This window comes from Grus americana, chromosome 2 (genome assembly GCF_028858705.1).
Source record: "Grus americana isolate bGruAme1 chromosome 2, bGruAme1.mat, whole genome shotgun sequence".
Classification (NCBI taxonomy): domain Eukaryota; kingdom Metazoa; phylum Chordata; class Aves; order Gruiformes; family Gruidae; genus Grus; species Grus americana.
In genome coordinates this window covers 56073687-56094340 of record NC_072853.1, presented here as the reverse complement: position 1 = coordinate 56094340, position 20654 = coordinate 56073687, and the positions used below count along the sequence as shown (strand labels likewise).

The window sequence follows — 20654 nt, the reverse complement described above, 5'->3', positions numbered from 1 at the left end:
TATCTAAAGCTCCTTTATTTTCAAGAGTAACTTTTTACAGTCATTAGGATATGCTCTGAAGTACTTCCACAAAGCATCTTAGATTCGGTTCCTCTGCGTGCTGCAGCAAGCAGAGACAATCTGACCCGTGAGGAGCATTCAAAAGTCAGAGATGCACAAATGAATGTACCTCGTATATTAAGACATGCAGCTCGCATGTGAGTATCCGCTGTTTCACACACGATCGATCTGCTCGAAAACCAGCCGGGTGGAAATAGCAATGAGCAATGCTGTAGAACTATATTAACATTTGTTTGTCACTCATAATTTACAGTTGCTGGTGCAGTGGTGGAGGAAGCATTACAAAACCTTTGATAGAGACTTGCTAAAAGAAGCTAAGTCATAGCTCAGTTAACTACCTGAAATTCAGGGGATACAGAACAAGTAAATACAAAGAAGATTAATTCTTCTTGCTTACTAATCAGTGTGAGACATGCAAGATCAACAACAGTCCTCCAATAATAAGAACACCCAGCAGTGTGTGTGAGAATAAGTACCATACAGATATTCAACCTAATGCTCTCACTAAAGGACCTGGTTAAAATTCATTGATTACCTAACTCCTGGAAAAAAACCATCCTAGCTGCCAGCAAATTGAACAGATCATACAAGAGCTCGATATTCTGCTATAAAAGAATTTTAAAGAATTATATCCACGGGAACAAGGGATACATAAAACAAAGGAGCGAGTTTTGAATTCCACCAGCTTGCTGTTTCTGCATGACCCAATATGCCGGCTTATGATGAGAGATTCTTTTTAATCATGGTGACTCAGGTGCGGATCCCATTTGTTGATGCCAATTACAGCAGATCACCAAAAGTCTTCATTAGCTGTAAATTTGGTCTACCACTCACATTATACGAGGAAAAATGATGTTAATTTTATAATTGAAATTGCATGCTCTGAATGTATTACTCCTAAAATGGAAGTAAAACCTTTTTTGATTATTAGTTGAGAAAGCCACCATTAGCTAAGTCTTTTAAAAAATGTTTCTCCTCCTAATTCAAATTAGCAGCAGGATGCTATGAATGCCAAGGTGGAAAGATACCAGTCTGTATGTCAAACTCTGGTTAGTATAGAAGACACTAATACTTAATAAACAGGTGATTATGCAACTCCCAGCTCTGTTAAAAGCAGATTGGTAGTCTATTACAAACTGATTAAATTTGCCACTTTTTCACTTCAAACAATTTTATTTGCTCATTAACACTTGATGTGTTGAATGCAGCTTAAGAAGAACATACGAAAATTAAATATCAATCATTCTAACTCCTCAGAGATTTAAAACTGACTCACGTAATGATATTTTCCTTCAAAGAACAATAGGCATGTGCACCTGTGAAAGTTGCGGTGGAGGAGAAAAGGGAGAATGGGAAAAGTTATTTAAAGACTGATGTAAAGTAGACATCAAGGGAATTAAGCACGCAGCTTAACTGTTGTGCTGCATTGATGTGTTTATACAAATCTCTGTGAAAGTGTGTTCTAAAACAGAGCATGAACATCGTTGGCTATACCGCAAGCCATGGCTCATGACAGGCTTACTAGTAAGGAAGACATACAGAGGCACAGTCTGTTTGACATGTGAAATGGACACCTTTCCTTTCGTAGTTAATATAGAGCCTTAAAAGAGTTTGAGAGATTAATCCCAGTTACCTTATCACCTCTGCAAAACACAGAGATTGCATCTTACTGGAAGTGTTACTGTTGTGCAAAGGCTTTGTCAGGAAGCTGGGATATTGGAGAATAACACTAACTAGCCTTTACACAGCTGCATCTATCAGGACATTGCAGAGAACTATAAAAAGCAGATGAGTATTTTTAACCCGATTCTGCAGATGGGAAAGCTGAGACAGAGGAAGGAAAAAAAAAAATTCTCATGATTCTTCATCAGGCCAGGGACAGAGCCAGAGAGAATACATAAACCTCTTAAGAGCAGTGCTCTTCATTCCTCCAAAATGGAGATACAAATCTGCTTCCCAACTGGCCTTAAAAAATAAGATGTTAAAGATGTAATCTGCCAAAACCCTCACAGGTAGGTGACTTTGAATTTGCTGTAAATTTTATGCCCATTTAAAAATGAATTTTGTATCCTTCAGGGAGTCAGTTTCTCACTCACTGCACTGTGGGAGGGGTCAGGCATCCCTGTGTGCACTCAGCTGCAACTACACAGATGAAACTGATGGGACCTGCCCCAAAGAATCACAGCTGAAACACTCATATATCCTTTACATCTTGGAAGAAGACTTCTTTCTACTCCTCTTATTCTCCTTCTTGACTAGGTACTTCTTGACACCATATCAGGAAAAAAGTGTGGCAAAGAAACTGTTGGGACTTGCTGGTGGATCTGGTATATAGACTTTCAGTACATTATTCATACAGTATTACTTACTGGGCTTTAAAAGCCAAAAGTACAAAAACCTCAAGCTTGATATTTGCTATTCAAGTATTACGATGAGTGATAAAGCTGCATTTAAACTTGTTTCAGACAGGGATCTCATATGTCTATCAGAAAGCTGTCAGGGAGATCTGGTGAACCTCCTGATGAAAACAACTGTATTAAAAACTGCAAGTAAAATGCCAACTGCATATCTTTCATTTTAGGATTCAATTAAAGGTGAAAAACAATAGCATCATCATCTAAAGGTTAAATGGAACAATCCATTTCTTCTCAGAAGAGAAGGGTGTAAAAGCTCAAAGCAAATTAACCGAATGCTGCATTTTTGTCCTAGTTTTCCTATCTGGCTCATCTGTAGAAAGCCTGTGGACTGAGGGATGTGGTGGGTAGGTAGCAGAAGTGGAAGAAGAAGCACATTTAAATGGCTTGTATTCCAAGATCACAAACTCTAATTCTGGTCTAAAAGTGTAATACTGACAGTAGTGAGGCAGTTCTAGAAATAAGATCTGCGTCCTGCCCCACTGTCATCTAACACAAAGTAGCACCTCACTTGGGACTGTGGAGAGCCGAAGTACAGAAAGGCAGAGATACAAAAGCTACCACTGGTAGAAGTGGAGACTGGAAACTGCAGACTCTGGGTTACGTAAGGGAAAATTGAAATTGCAGTAAGACCTCTTATTTGATACGGCCAACTTTTTCTCTGCTTTGATAAAAATTCATTAAAAAAGTATACATCGCCTCTAAATCCAGCACATGGTAAGATTATTCTGAGTATATTATACTTAGTACTCCAGCTGGCTCTCTTAAAAGGTTGGGCATGTGTTGAAATAACGTACGTGGGTATAGGTCAACTTCTTCAGATCCATGGGCAAATGCAGGAAGCTCTGTCACAGAATGCCCATTACAGAGAAGATTCCCTCCAAGCGGTGGAGGAACTATCAAATTTTCACATGTATGCTATCCAAACATAGGCAGGAGATTGGCATATTGTTCAATATTATGATTAAGCAGTCACAGAAGACTCATCTTTCCCACCTGTTCCAGCTCTGAACTTGACCAAAAAATAAGTAAGAACTGCATCAGAATGGGCAAATTATGTCTTTGAAGACAAGTACAAATTGAAAATTAATTTGCGTTTTGACAAAGGAATAGGTTCTTGTTCACAAGTAAGCTTTTAAATGATGGCCTGTAAAATTCTCTTTCTAGATCCCTTTGAAGAATCCCCCTGCAAGTGTAATATGTCGTTGGGTCCTCTACTAAAATTTGCTAACTTAAGTGTTTTGTATTTTAAGGACCTTACACCTAGTTATCATTGAACAATTAAGAGAACATACATTTTCATGACTCTGCTGTCTCTCCAAAAAGTTTACTGAATATTTCTACCATGACTTATTTTGCTTTTCATGGGTAACAACATGTTGAGTGACTTCTGCCAAAAATTTGCTTTTCTACTCAAAACCTATTTGAACAGAAAGGTAAAGGACTGCTTACGTGACATACCTGAAAATTAGATAATAATTCAAATGCACTCACTTCTACTGAAGTGATTGAGCGTACTCTGTCCTGGATACTGACTGTGGCAAGAATGCGTATTAGAGAGTATAAACTGTAATCCACATACCAAAACCTCTTAGCCTCACATAACCAAAAAGAAAGGGTGATAAACTTACCTTGTGTAGCAATGTAGTGATTTGGTCTATGGTAACCCTAAAACAAATTGAAAAACAAAATAAAAAATAAGCAATATGCACCTGGACAATGTTGCTATTAGTGAAACCTCATTTAGAGTAGTATTCAGTACAAATCACAACAGTACAGATAACGTATTGGATGCAAAAGTTCTTTCCAGTGGGGGAAGGGCAAGGGAGAAGGGGAACAAGAAGCAAATGTGTTTTCTGCAAGATACTTAAGTTGCAGCCTTGTACATTAGGGGACAGAGGTAATATGTTCTTTCAGTCCCTTGTTGGCTCTGCTGAAAATGAACAGCATGAAATCCTCTCTAGCGCTTGCAGCTAATGGCATCAGATGCTCATGGAGGCTGAGATGTACCTCCAAGCTATTGCTATTGAGTGCAAAGCCTATCCCTTTTTTAACAGCTAAAGAATGCCAGATTTGCATTCAGCCTGGGGAAGGGTGGGGGGATGTTCACTCTGTCCACTGCGATTTGTTTAGGTTTTATTTCTGAACAGTAAAAAGGAGAGTAAATTCTTTGACTAAATGGTTTGTATGAATACACTTGTTCACATCTAAATAGGAAGAACACAAAACAATTCTATGTTTCTCTGATGACAAGAGCAACTTAATCACAAGCTGCCTGTGCAATAAAGACTAATACTCTATGGATTCTTTGCAACATTGAATAGGTTGCCAACAGGGAATAATACTGTTTTTATAGTATTTGAGTTTCTGATGTGATGGGAGTGTCACCAAGGATTTAGATCAAGCACTAGTATGTTGATAAATTCAGTTATACCAGTGTTGATCTTTTAATAATGGTTATGATGCGTTTTCAGTCATCTACAGGAAGAACTTAAAGCTGCAGCTTGCATGCCACTACAATTTCTTTGTAGAAGAACAAGGGGCATGGTAGTGATGCAAGATGGGAAAGACTCAAACCAATTGAAGATACCTTGAATATTACAGAAAGAATAGCATGAATTACAGAATTGATTCCTTTACATGCCATTGAAGTAAAATCTGGAAGTCTATGAACTGAGGTTTGTTCAGATAGCTATGGAGTTGCTGTTTTTCTGCTGTGTGTTATGTAATATCCCCAGTGGCTGGGATCAAATGATTCTGTTTCCCAGTGAAAAAACGCATGGGAAAAAAATACAGCATAACCATTGCCTCTCTCTCTTTTATCCAAGAAAATTTCATAGTGTCTGTGACGGTGCCGTTCCCTTATTAACATGTTTATTCTGACAACACGATAACTGTACTAATAATCGCATGCAAGAGTAAAATTACAGCTGCTTCTGTAGTAGAAAACCAAGCATTTCTAATGGAAACCTGCCTAACGAGATTGTAAACAAAAAATGCTGTGTTTTGTGGTAGAGTTGTCTTTGGAAGATGTCTGCATCATGAGGGAGAGAATTTTTTCTCTCACCCATTGTTTCTCACCCACTGCTTCTTTTAAAGCCACATTCTCTCCATCCTCTTGCACTTCCATAAGCAAAAAAGGTTGCTATGCAGCTATCTTATCAGCATTTTAAATGAGACTGTATGGTCCAAATCCTTATTCCTCACAAGAGGCTTTTAATATTTAGAGTCATCTCTAAATCCACCACAAGAACATACTAGTAGTCTAAAATGAGAACAATCCTGAATGTTGGAGAAAGTGAGACAGTGAATGCAAATCTAGGTCCCCAACTCTTTCCTTTCTTGACAGATTACTCCCTTCAGAGTTTAGTGAGACATCTAAGTAAATATATTTCCATATGTACCTTTACCTCTTGGTGACTGTGCTATTCTTTCAAACAGCAAGGGACTGAACAGAAATCTGAGCTTAACTTAATGGTTCTTGAACATGCTAATAAACAACAATAGAAGGAGGTATCTTCAGAAAGTTACAACTTCAGACTTCAGATTGCTACAACTGAAGTACCTGCTTTTCTTGTATCGCTCTAGCTGCTTCATACTCTTAGAAAAACATCTGTTACATTCCTGTTTCATATTAGTGATAAAATTTGAACTGCAAACTGTGACACCGTTTTTCAAAGATGCCGCTGCTGAACAAGAAATCTGTAGCAGAGACAGTTTCCTATGAAGCAACACTTGTTTTACTTAGTCTAACATCTAGCACTTCATGTAAATAATAAAATTATTATCTTTGCTATCCATAGATTTCTGGCTCTAGATAGTATTGACTGTCTAATGATTTTCAATTCTACTTTTGAGTTCATTCTTTCAACCCAAAACACCTTGTCTCTTAAAGAATTTATTCTAATGTAAAACATTAAGTTAACATGATGCAGAATGAACAAAGAAGCCACCTTCAATAATTAAACAGCCTACATATTTAATGAAATGTCTTGCTTGCATTAGAAGTACTGGTTAACAGCTGCAGAATATACTTTGAAGGCGACTTAAAAGTGCAGAGATGACAAGAGATTGCAAATCTCTGCATTAGGCATTACAGAGTTTTGTCACATTAATATGCAAACAGCTTTCTTTTAAATGTGGAATGATGCCAAGCTGTTGACAGAAAGTGAAAATAACATTTTGTTAGCCTATATAAGCACCAGCAGGCAAAGTAGCCATACAGTGTTGCTGGCAAGGTTTCAGTCTAGTGGCAGTTTGAGGAAACGGCTCCTTTCATTTGCTTATTGACAAAACCTTTGAGGCTTTTTTTTTTTTCCCTCTAGTGTACATCTCGCTTCCAAAGATAGTACTTTCCAACAATGTTTAGCAGCTGATATTAGCTGTGATATCTATTACAAATTATGAATAACATGCGAACAATAAGAGCTGCCTCTTTGACTGAACACAATGTTAAGTTTGTTGACTACATCAGTATACGCACATCAATATAATTTCCATTGATGTAATCGGAACTTGTTTCTCCTTCAATGGGCTGCAATCTCACTCGAGAATGATCATCTGAAACGGGAACAATGGAGAGGAAAAAAGTAATTAAAGTCACATTCAGTAACAAAGCCTTCATCAAAATACTACTTTAAAGTCAAACTAAAACCTCAGTATTTGCCAGTTCATGCTTGTGTTGTTGTCCATGAAAATACTGTATCTACATTTAATCCTCATTTCAGTCATTCATAAGGCTTTCCAAACCCCCTCTGGTTTTCATTCTGAATGTCTTAAATATTTCTAATGTGAAATCCACTGCAATTATGGGTTTTTTTGCCTTGACACCCCCCTCTCCTTTTGTCAATAAAATAAACAACATTAAGTTTTCAAAGGTTTAGTCATTTGGAAATGCCTCCGCCAGTAGTCAAAATAAGCTGAAGTCATGCTACAAGACATACACCTCACAGCTTCTCAAGGAAGGGAGAAAGCAAAACAAAGTAATAACAAAACCAAAGCAGTCAGTTAATGGCTTTGTCACTGAATTTTGCTGCACTGTGGCCATCTATATCTATCCAGGAATGTGCAAACACTTCCAACTCTATTTTCCAAATTCCAATCCAAAACACCATGGCATGAATTTGTTTCTTGTCACCTGCCTCATTTTCTTTATGATACCACAGCAGTGATTAAAAAGTGCTAGAGGCTAGAACCTCCCCCCAAAACAATATCTGTATGCTGGCAGGGGGCTTTTTCTTCTCTGAGACTTCATATGCTCCTCTGGATTCTCTTGGTTCAAAAGCAACCAAACACAATGGCTTTTCCAGAATGCTGCACAAGTTGTTGATAAAACAATTTGAGGGTATGATCTCAAGGATGGAGAGATGGTAAATAAAATAGCCACTTTACTGCTGCTTTGTTTACAAGTTACTCTTGCTAATTAGATACCTGTGTATTATTGTTTTTGAATGCTGCTTGATAGTTGAGCTAATTACTTGAAGCTAATGACAGACCTTCATGACTGTCATTTTGTTGTAAATGAAACTTGCCACCCATGTTCCGAATAGCTACTTTTTTCAACTTTAAAAATCCTAAGAGATAGCAAATGAATGAAAGAACATGAAGTGGCTTAAAAACCTAACTTCATTATAAGTAGCATAATACTTGCCCACATTATTGGGGAGGAAGGAGAAGGCAAGTGATTAAAATAGCATTGTTTTAGAATTACAAGTCAAGAGGTTTTCAAATGGCTGAGTAGGAAAGAAAGAGGCCAATTCTTTATTTCATCTTCTTTTAAGCTTCAAGTCACAGGGACTACAAATCTCAGAGCCTCATTTGTTTCCCTGGGATTCCCCTGGGAGAGAAAGGGCACAGTTGTAAACGAAATATAGTAAATCAGAATGAATTAAAATTCCAGGTCTAGGTTCCACACAGCTCTTATTCTGCTATTTTCTTGTGATTATTTCACCCAATAGTCTTCAGGAATGAGTTTTTCCAAATATGTTGGAATATTTAAATCGACTATGTTAATAAGGTCAGCCTTTTCAGTCTCTTGATTTGCTTTTCTAAAAAATTATAGCGATGTGACTCTCCATTACATAACTCATACTGGTCTGACCCTACCAAGCTATGCTCAACCAAGTGCTGTGCTATTCTCTGCTTAATGAAACTATTTATTAGTTTCTTCAGAACAGAGGTTTGGCTCACAGGCTCTTAATCCTAAAAAATCCATCTTACTTAAGAAAGATACTACATTAGGAACTTTCTAAGCTCCAGACATGGTTGTTGCTTTTAAAGTTTTGGGGCCTGATCCAACTTCTGCTGAGCTCAGCAGACTTCGGAAGTCAAGCTTGCTTGGACTCATGGTATGTCTTCATCCACATTTTCATTATTTCCTGCATCATTGCCTTAAAAGCGTTCTCACCAGGACAACTCGGGCTAGTAAAGATCTCCGCTTTTACATTTCTTGAATTACTTAGGGCAGAATTCAGTTGTCTAAGCACAAGCATCTCATGCCACTTTATATACCCCGGGATATTCTGCCTCGCTTTTACCTGCCACTACAGAATAACACAAATCTCTCGTTTAGTGTGTCACATTTGTTGGTCCTGCACAGATGTCCTAGGTCACCTAAAATGGTACTACATGCCTACGTTTAGGCAACTGAATCCTGTCTTTGACGACTTGCACACTAATGAGTTCCATATTGGGCAAACCAAGCTTAAATTTCCCATTAAGTAACATCTTAAAAATATAACTTCCTGTTATTTCTTTTAGAACGATTTATACAATTGAATAATATGCAGTGGTATCTTTTCTTTACTTTTCCTGTTATTTTATTTTCTTATTTTCCTCCATTCTTTCCTTGCAATAATTTTTTGCTTTGGCTTGGGCAAAACTAGATAAGTTACTGCATAAATATATCTTCATATCAACTTTTTGCCCTGTTTTCTCCTCACATGCATCCTTTCTAGTACTGCATTCTCAGCTAAGTTTCTGGGAATTCTGGAGGTAATGGACTGTTCAATACCCATTCATTTGCAGTGGAGCTGGAGTGACTTCCTTTTTTTATTGATTTGAAAACTCTAGTTAACCCTTTGCTGCATGGCAACACCTCTTAATTTGAAAAAATTCTTTAGTCAACAAAAAGAAATGTTACTGTATCTATGCCTGCGCTTATGTCAAGTAGATTTAAACCTAAGAGGCACACGAGGTATATATTGTTCCAATATGTATGCTGATTCTTAAATAGCCTCTAGATAAACTATCTAGATTTTTAGGGTAATTTTTTCCTTTATAATTCAGCTGCTCTTGACAATTTTTGTAGCTTTTAAATACTCTCTTTTCCAGCTCATTGTTATTTCGATACCCCTCTATTAGGAGATCAAATTTAACTTTGCACTGATCACTTAAGCTTTCAAAATGAGTTATGTTAGAATCCATTTGTCTTTGTAGAAAATGGTAATAGATAATGAATATGAGCATTTTATTCTTGCTTCCCTCACGTTACCTACAACATGTATACGCCAGCCTGCAGACTGTGATCTCTAACAAGCCCCTTGAGTAGCTGGTTGATTAGCATGCCTAGCCAATGACCCTTTCTTGGGACGTGCCTTGCCGATTCTTTGCAGCTCAAGCCTTTTATAAATGTCTCACCTAAAATCTTTAGCTGCTTTTAAAAGCTGAGATCAATATTCTCCTCTCATTTAGTCAATATTGAGTTAGGTAAAAATAAACACAGAACCCCTCCCATTCTGAAGTGACCTCAAGATCTCTCCTGAGGAAAAACCCATAGATTTTACCAAAATCCATGCATAACCCTATGCAATTAAGGCAGAAAAGGATCTTTTCTTAGGTGAAAAGAGATTCATTTAGCAGATTCATGTAGGTGTTAGTTCCTAATGAGAAAACACAAAAAAGCTTTTTGTGTTCAGTGAAGAAGGAGCATGTTTCCTGTGAGTGACTGGGCTGTGATCAAGAGTCAGCTTGCTGATGTTGTAGCCACTTTCATACAGTGGGTAGGGCACGCTTGTAGCCAATTAAACGCACATCACTTGGGTAATGTAAAGCATATTGCCATTTTGACAAGCTCCTGCAATGCTGGCCGCTTGGTGCTATTGTTTTAGTTCCCTCAGAGAACAATAATGACTACAAGCAATAATGTAACAGTAGTATCTTGGGGAAAATTTAAACAAAGAGGATAAATGGATGGAAAAAAACTACATTAGATGCTTTACAGAAAAAATATACTTTTCATTATAATCATGTGCCCATAGTCAGTGGCATCTGAACCATCGTATTTTTAAGTCTTTAAACATAGCATAAAAGGGCAATTTAGTAATATGCTTTTCAGCTAAAGCAAATACTTTATACAACTATTTGGGGAAAAGTTTCAAAAGTAGACTGCTAAAATTGTACTCTCAGACTCTGAGACAAGGGATCATTTATCCAGCAGAAAAACACATCAAATAATTAAACAGCTAACTACCCCATTTGCATACATGTATTTAACAGACGACAAACTGTGGGCAGTTTCAGCCTCTCTTTTAAGATACTGCCTTTAACTCTAATGGATTTTAATTTTAACTTGTGTTATCTGTGTTTTCACAGCCACATAAATAGGAAGCGTTATTGATAACAACTCCATCCAACTCTTTCCCTTTGCTAAATACTGAGGACATTAAAAGTAAATTGAGATCTAAATGATCTGAGTTATATTTGCCCTCTCAGAAAGCCTTCAGTATCACTTGTAATTGCCATTGATTTGTGTATCTAATATCTTTTACTTGTTTTCCCTTGGCTACTCATCACTTCATTACCTCAGACATATGGCACTAGTAGTCTTCTGTTTTCTTCAACTAAAGGGCGTCAAAGTGTAAGGCGGTGCCTAACATGACATTAAAGAGGGGACTGACAACACTAAACCTGATGAAAAGAGAAGATCTATTGTCATAGGCTTGGATTGGAAATGAAATTTCATAAAGGAAGGATAAACATAAAACTTTTTGGCATTCTTATTTATGCCTTCAGTATTTTTACTTAAATGATATTAGTCATCTAATGTATTCCTCCATCCTCACAAAATAACAAGTATGTTACACATTAAAGATTGCTTGGAGGGAAACAAGCAAAACCACATCTAGCTGACTTATCTTCTTTTGCATATGCTCCAGCCCATCACGATATTCGCATTTTCCCAGAAGATTTAATTTCCTTTTTCAGTAAGTAAGTAGCACAGTATACACCCAAACTACACAGCAATACTATCATGTCCATTCAAAATGATGTGGCAGACAGCATCTCTTGCTTAACTTGCCCCTGCCTCCACAAGCATTTCCTGTGGGCTCTCCTTCTCCTTCTGCAGCAAGTTACAGAGCTGTTTTCTCTTTGTAGACTGTCTCAGCCCAGCTGGGCCACAGTGATACAAGGGCCTATTCATACTTCCTACTGTAGGTCACTAAGTTAGAAGTTGGTCTCTCTAGACTCATCATACAAGCACAGCAGAGAGGACCTCCTGAGGTGGGGATTCAGAAGTATTGAAATGGGTTCTATTTCTAAAGCATTTCCCTAGAAGAGCTGTCCTTCTCTCTGTCAAGTCCATGTGGTTCACTGATAAGGAAACCTAGGTAGATCTGTGCCCAGACAAGCAGGTAGACAAGGTGCTGAAGTTAGGCAGTGTAAATACGCACGACGTACCCCTTCCGCAGGTCTTCCGAATGTTCAGACAATCAGCACTGTTTATTCTTCTATGCTGTGCCCTGTACCTAGGGTTATCTGTGATTTATAAACTCCAGCAGTACCATTAAATGATCCCCTCTTAAAGGCCATCGTTCATTTTCATGCTTACAAAACTTCTGACATGCTGTGACTGCTGCTTATTTCTCTGCTTATACCTGCTTCATGGTTATTTGTCTGGGAGAAACACATATCATTCATATCTTGAACTTAGATTGGGAAGGAACAATCAGGGAAGGGATCATCACCTACATACACACTGGGAACTTGCCCTTTAAGTGCAACAACATCAGTGTGCAAATAATAATATAATTTTACTGAACTTGATATATTTCCTGCCCCCATGTTCATGTGCAGCATCTCTTGCCGCCACATTTTGCAATCTCATAATGCCAGATTTAGGGGTCATTCACCAAAGCATGCTATCATCTCCTCAAGTTATTATATTATTAGTACATCTAATCTTTATCAAGCTTGGCATTTTTAAGTAAAACATACAGATTCTGGTTTTTTCCTTACGGTCTGTCTAGCATTAAGAGGGTAAGTCAGGATAGCTGTCACTGTTATTATGGAATATTTAAGCAGCAGTATTGTCCACTCCTACAGTATCCAGAACCCAATATCAAGGTACTGATGTGATCATGGGAACTCTCTCACTAAGCTGCCAGGAGCAGTTTGGGAGCTGTTAAGAACTAAGTATTGGTTAAAGGTGTCATCCTCCATTAGCCAGACGTTGATCACAGGATGGAAGGTATACAAAGGCTAGTTGAGAAATGCATTAAGTCTGACAGTTTTCTCAAAAAAAAAAAAAAAAGTAACATCTTCCCTCACTTTTATCTTCTTAATTAGAGAAGAGGAATATAAGCCTGATGTGAGCATGAGGCTGGTGGTCATTCTTATCCAATTCTGAAGGGAAGTTAACACAGTGCACAATTACGTTGTCAACACTTACATGCAATGATATTCCCGTATCTATTTTTCATTCTGTTCTCATCTTTCTTAGCCGAATCCCATGGTGCAGACTGTCCTTCAAAGAAACTCTAAAAAAGGAAAGAAAGTGACATTAAGAAAAGCATGCAGCAACAATTACCTTTGCAGCAACAATTACCTTACAGATAACCAAAGAGAAAGGCAAACAGTACTTGCAGGTATTGTTGTTAAAGTGTCATTTAACCAATTCTTTTATTGAGCAAAAATATGAGTCTCCTTTTTAAATGGTATTTATGCATAGCTCCAGATGTTATCTAAAATTTGACACAAGATTATTTGTGTAATACCAAGAAGAATTATTTGCATGTGAAGTGCTACTAAACCTTTCCAAAGCTGCATGCTTGCAACACTAAGAGTCTTTCATTTGTGCTATCGAGATTCTCTGCATAGTTCTCATACACACACATGAAGCTGAAGGAGCTTCATCATCAATGTTGGAGTTGCTCCAGTATTTGAGAACACAATTACACACTGTACTAACACGTTTTATTTTTGACATATCCACAAGCTTCAGTTACTTCTCAGCAGACGACCTCCTGGATCTAAACATATAGGCATTTAAAAGAATTTGGATTCAACTAGCATGCATCTTTTTCTAAACACAATTTAGGATAGGACCAAGATGATTATTTTGTCAGAGGGGAAAAAAAAGTGATTTTGTGAAAGATATAATCTAATATTCACCCAGGCTCTGTGCTGTACTTAATAAATTTATTGTAAATAAGAAAGTTGAAGGTGTTAAAATATATTTTTACATTAATAAAACACATACGCTGTCAAAAAGGCAGTAAGCAAGTTGTTAGGTCCTATCTGTCCTGTGCGTTCTGTGGTCTAAAAGAGCATTTGCACAATTTCTTAATTTATACACTATATCTGTAAGCCATATAATGTCGATGAATTTTATCATATTGAAATATTAATCTTGCGTTAAAAATATTTAGTTGCCATAAACCCCAGTGGAATTCTACTAGGACAGTGGCCAGTCTTAACTGATGTTTTGGTCTTTTTACTAGAATGATCAGTAGGTTAAATCTCTTGATTCAAGAGGGATGTAGACACACATGACTTACTCTTCTGGCAACAGAAGCCAAAAATGGCTACATCCCAAACTAAGCAGGGAAAACCTCAGGAAGTTTGTGTCTCTTGCAAGACCTCAACACATTCTGAGTGGTTTAAAATAGATAATGCCCATTAGACGGACTATCATTAGTGTCTTTTGCCCTCATAGTTGAGATGTTCAAATCTCAATGATTTCCATCAGTAAAGAGCATAAAAGTCAAAATAAACCCTTGATCTCTTGCTGAAGTCAATGGAACACAGGGGCATGCAGTGTCTAAAACAAGCTTTTCATAAGTTCACTAGAGTGCTGTTTTCCAACCTATGATATGGAAACTCCTGGGAATCCATGGATTTCTTCTAAAAAGTTTGTAAATAATAACTTAAGAAAAACAGAAGCCTCGCCGAAAGGCTTCAATTTGTTTGTCCTTCATCTCTCCACACTTCCTTAGAAAATGTTTAAAGGTTTGCAAATTGAAATGATTAAAACCCACTAATATAAATAAGTTTCTCCTTAATCATGGGGTACCATCATTGGGTACAGCTCTGAGAAATGTAGATTCCTGCCAGGATAAAGAAGCGGAACCCTGCAAATCCTAAGATGATTTACAGCTTTGTGGCCGTTTGCCAAAAAGGTGCCAATCATTATCTGATTATGTATCTGCCAACGATGTCTAAAGCAAGCAAGCCCTCCCACTCCAGAGCTCTCTCAACTGGATGGAAAGTACTTTTATAATAAGCCAGATGGAACTGCATAAGGAATTACTCTCCACGGGCAAAGACCTATGTCTCAATATCTTGCAAAGTTCCCACGTACTCTCAGTAAGAAGTGGATCATCACTGGATGATGAACAATTAAACACAGTTAAAAGCAAAACAGAGATGGAAATGTTCAGCAACAAAGCTCCAAAAGCAGAACAAACTAACTAATCCTTCATCCGATCTAAAACTTGACCCATTATCTTCCCCAGGATTTTGCATTTCAGTCAGCTAGATAGACTACAGAGAATTCTAGTTTTCTTACAGTCCTTCTGCTAGAGACTAGTTCACAGAATTGATTCATAAGATATTACCCAGCAAGTGGGTTTGGGTTTAATTCACTAAGCATTACACATGCTGTTACAGAGACAGTCCTGCTGATACAGCTTCCAAGCTTACACCTTGAAATATGGAGGACCCAAATATACTCCTAGGGAATTCTCGCTTCTCCCTTCCTGCTAATGAACTTTTAAAAAATTGCTTTAAACCGATCGATTAAAGTAAATCTCTGGAGACAACTGGGAAAGATTTGCACAGTACTGAATTCAGGGAAGATATACAATAGGCAATGTACTGGTTTGGGCAGCTCATCTGCTTCTCATCTCTTAATGCACGGGTTCAATTTCTCACACCTGTTTGGAACTTCTGAAAACAATGATAAGCTTAATGAACCTTACAGATAAAATAGCTCCTAATAATATATCTACAACATAGATAATTCTGTTCTTTAGAATACATGTATCTCAAACCTCACACAATAACAAAAACCAGGAGACAGATTTACATTTGCAGCTACTGTATATGGACTTCATTTTCCTTATTAAAAATGTATTATAGAAAAAGAACTCCAGATATATATTTTTCTTTGGGGTTTTATCAATAAATTAGTGAATGAAATAAAACCTATCATCACATAGGGAAAATAGACGTAATTTATGTAGATCCATTTTTCCTTTTAATTCATTTTAGGATACACACAGGCATTTCAGTTAGAAATGTACAGAAAAGATAATTTGAAGGAAGAGGTATTACAGTGCAAAAGCATAAAAAGAAACAGTTATTGTAAAAGACAGCTGGAGTGTCATTTCCAAAATTCCCCATGTGCTGCCATTACACAAACCGCAGCAGAACGATAATCCACAATGAATTTATAAGGAGAAATCCCATTTGTCCCACACGGAAGGAACAGAGCAGATACCTCATAACAGATGATCTGTCAAGATCTTGCCTTACTTGTGAGAAATACACGTTTCATTACAGAATTTTTTTTAATGTCTTTCCTGACATATCACTCTCCAGGGAGACTGCTGCACAGCAGCCCACACATTATCTTAGTGGCTATTCGTTCTAATTCATCCTTAAAAGTTTCTTAAAAATATGGACTATTAGGAAGAAATATGCCCCCAAACAGCTTCATTCTACTAAGTGTCTGGCAAGGGCAATGGAGAACCAAAAATGAGGCTAGGGCATTTCTCAAATCATTTAAAGTAAGTATTTCTTTAACTCAAACCTTGGCTGCCCAGCCCCCATGTTCTACTTGAAAGACGAAACACTTTTCAAGCCAGCTGTTGTTACAGCAGACATTTCAGTATGCGATGTCAACTGTCATCCTGTTATTAGAAAATATTTCAATAATCAGGATAAAACAGTTTCTGAAAAAAACCTGAATTATACAGAACTGCTGTAGATGCAACACGAGAATCGGTCAGTGTTGCAGCAGCAGCATCATCTTAGGATGAATGTGAAGCTTTTGCTTGCTTTAACTCAATGCTGCAGTGGTTTCCATTAAAAATTAAGTATTTGCCAAGGGCTAATTCACTGTGACCCTCAGACTAGAAAATAACTGCAATATCTCAAATGAGAGGGGGAGATAATCATTGCAAATACAGATTTTTTAAATTATTCCCTTTCCTCATTTAAAATTCATAAGATCAGAAAATAGTGGAAGGGACCTATATAAAAGTACAGTTTGAAGAGGCTGGAATGTGGAGAACAGGGTGAGATCTTCAGGATGCAATTTGTACCTCTGTCATTTTTGGCAACACACGTTCCATCCTACGTTTTCATGCTTCCAATTAAGGATAGTAAAAATAATGCATCTTTGTAAGCATTTTAACATCTACAAATGTAAAGTGTTGAGTGGAATTACTATTTTTATTATTAATCCAAAGCCAAGCAGCAACTTTTTCAAAAAAATACTTCATAGTTGCTAGGTGACAACAGTGTAGTCTCCTACAATGTCATTTACAAAATGCAAGCTCTCACAAGCAAAGAAATGAGAAGTTAAGGATATCATAAATCTTGCTCTGCCTGCTTAAGAAGCAAGAATATTATTCATAGGTCCAAAGAAATGAGTATTTCACTGTGTAACAATCTTAAGTTTGATCTGTGGATTTGTTTTTAAATGTATGACTCTTTATGATGTCTGATTTTCCTGATTGATCCTAAGTTTCTCCACTGGTAACATCCATTTTTCCATTCTTATTTCTAGATAACCAGATTAAGATGTGCTTTAGCAAAATGAATTATCTGACCTATTCAGTTATAAATGCCTCTGGATTTGTTTTTAAGCTACATGCAGAGAGTTATACATACTGTCTACTTTAGACCAGACCAGACAACTAACAGTGGTCCTAATGGAGGTCCTTGTCTAAACTCAATTAGCTATAGAAGAAACTTACGTTTCTACCATAGGTCCTTTGAGTTGCCGCTAAATTAGATGCCTAAAATGCCCTGAATTGGATAGTGAAGATACATCACTAGTTTTACCTAAATATATCACCCTTTACTACTGCTGTGTCCACTTTATATGTGGAGATTACAGATGGAAAAAAATGCATCCATTAAACTCCGAGTTAAGATCCCTGTGCATTAGACTCTCCTTTGTATTTATAAACCCTAATAAATACATATTTTATTTTAAGCAAGTCCATAAATGTTTGGAGGACAAGGACCTTCAGGCTCATTTAATGAACAGTGCAATATTTATGAGTACAGTAAATCTGTCATTCATTGTTTTTTCTGTTTTAGAATCTGCAAAATATCTGGCATGTGAGGACGTTCTTGTTACTTAACAACATTAACTGTTTTTTTCAACAGAAAATTGAAACAATCAGAATGTTTGTTGATAACTGAGTATTTAGATTGCTAAGAAATTAAGAAAGAAGAGTCATTGATAGTTATGTTAAAGAAATCTGCAGAGAGGTCCAAGCTATGAAACAACATTTTTTATCTTCTAGTCACTTTGAGGAAAGATTTTATCATTGAAAATGCATCACCTGCAAGTAATAGATCACCCCAACTGTTTGTGAGCAGTGGTAAATGATTTCACTGATGGCAGCCCACTGTATGCAAGCAGCTCTTCATACTTCAATCATTGCTTTGGTCACTGAAAGCATCTGTGGATGACAGCGTGCCACTAGAGAATATATTCACCACCAGCTTTTTCTTCTCTGTCAGCTTCAATCACTGAGAATTATGTCCAGTTTTCAAATAATGGAATTTAAAAAACCATTTTAGTATGCCTGCCCTTGAAAACTGTCTGTCGCAAGAGCCAATGTGAAAATCTATCTAATCAATGTAAACTGCCTTAAGCAGTTATAAAGCACTTAGCAGTGTGTTACTGTAACCTAGGTCTGAACATGGAAGAAAAAAAAAACCAATGAAGACTGTTGCAAATAGAATATATTGATGTTATTGCTGAAACTCCCTCGTTCCATTTGGAATTTTCTGGAAAAATTAGGCTGATGATAGTTTACATAAGGTTTTCTGAGTGCGAGATCAGTCTTAAAGCAGACACAGTTACGGTCTGACATACAGCAACTCACTAATATTGTTCCTAATGCTCCTTTATGTGGTTGTGTCTCCTTGAACTGATGTTAAGAAAAAAAGGAAACATCCATTCATAAAGGCTTGCATAGCCAGAGGTAGGAAACAAGAGTCTTTTCCTTCTCAGGTGCATTTAGGTTAGCCTACATTACACACAAGAAGAAGAGTATGAAAGCAGAAGTCCTTCTGGTCTTTTGGGACACTAAACATCATAGTCACTGCCTACATTAAATGGTGAAATGGAAGAGGAACCGTTATCTCCTCCACTGACTAACTGCAGCATGACTTATCATTTGGATTTAAAAAAAAAAATTACTAAAACCATGTGGTAAGACAAAATCTGGTACTAATTCTGTCATCGTATTGGTGTGCTCATTTTTCAGGTGCAAGACGCTTTCAATTAGCGTATTTTCTAATACATTTGTACTTTTAAAGTCACAGGCTCTGGTACTCCCTGGACAGCTGGCCAGTCTAGTCAAGCTATAGCTGCATAATAAAAACATATTAAAATGATTGAACTGCTTTGGTATCTTTAATGACATAGACACTTGTAGCAGTTAGCATGAGTTAGCTCTAGTTGACAACAGTGTTAGCAAATGCACATGAAATTTAGTTAACGCTATAGGATAAGAGTAGCTCAGTTATAAGAATAGAGAAGTAACGTAAGTGAAAATGACTTTTCAGTCACCGTGGAAGTTGTGAAGAAGCTGAACACTTGCAGAAACAGCAGGTTGTGAGTGCCAGCCATGGTGAAAGCTAGATTTTAGGTGCCAAGTGCATTTGAACAAGATAATCAAGAATTAGATATCCTTTTCTACCCTGTCCTCTATCTGACAGTGTCCAGGGTTGCTCAAGGAGAGGACCCAGAGGACAAGGGAGGAGGCCCCGAGTGACATTGCAGGAGAGCAATGACATGGCTGGAACCACCACGCAGATGCACCTGACTTTTCTCCTGGGCCGTGTCCTCTCTCCTGTAGAACAGGGAAGTCGTGCAATTTCTAAAATTGCTCTCAATGGACTGAGAACAGCCCTGAGGAGAAGGACTTGGGCGTGCTGGTTGATGAAAAGGCCAACATGAGCCAACAATGTGCACTTGCAGCCCAGAAAGCCAACCGTATCCTGGGCTGCATCAGAAGAGGTGTGACCAGCAGATCAAGGGAGGTGATTCTCCCCTTCTACTCTGCTCTCCAACCCCACCTGGAGTACTACATCCAGCTCCAGGGCCCCCAACATAAGAAGGACATGGAGCTCTTGGAGCAAGTCCAGAGGAGGGCCACAAAGATGATCAGAGGGCTGGAGCACCTCTCCTGTGAGGACAGGCTGAGAGAGTTGGGGTTGTTCAGCCTGGAGATGAAAAGGCTCCGGGGAGACCTTCTAGCAGCCTTCCAGTATCTGAAGGGGCCTACAGGAAAGATGGTGAGGGACTGTTTATCAGGGAGTGATAGGACAAGGGTAATGGCTTTAAGCTGAAGGAGGGTAGGTTTAGATTAGATATAAGGAAGAAATTCTTTACTGTTAGAGTGGTGAGGCACTGGAACAGGTTGCCCAGGGGAGTTGTGGATGCCCCCTCCTTGGAAGTGTTGAAGGCCAGGTTGGATGGGGCTTTGGGCAACGTGGTCTAGTGGAGGGTGTCCCTGCCCATGGCAGGGGAGTTGGAACTAGATGGTCTTTAAGGTCCCTTCCAACCCAAACCACTCTCTGATTCTATGATTCTATGATATATCTGTGATTGAAATATTTTGGTAGCTGAGTACGTTTAGTCTCCAATGACCAATTGTCATTTGGTCTTAAACTATGACAATACTGCAGAAGAGTGTCATGGAGTACTTC

At 37.8% G+C, this 20654-nt stretch overlaps 1 protein-coding gene across 10 annotated transcripts in view; it reads right to left on the bottom strand.

Moving 5' to 3' along the window:
* The window catches only part of PTPRM (protein tyrosine phosphatase receptor type M), a 502968-nt gene that overhangs the window by 50408 nt on the left and 431906 nt on the right, over positions 1–20654 (bottom strand). For all 10 annotated transcript variants that reach the window (XM_054814410.1, XM_054814411.1, XM_054814416.1 and 7 more), the window contains 3 exons: positions 13144–13231; positions 6958–7034; positions 4106–4142 (listed from right to left, as the gene is read on the bottom strand). In XM_054814410.1, coding sequence (XP_054670385.1) covers positions 4106–4142; positions 6958–7034; positions 13144–13231 — 202 coding nt within the window. The remainder of the gene's footprint in view (positions 1–4105; positions 4143–6957; positions 7035–13143; positions 13232–20654) is intronic.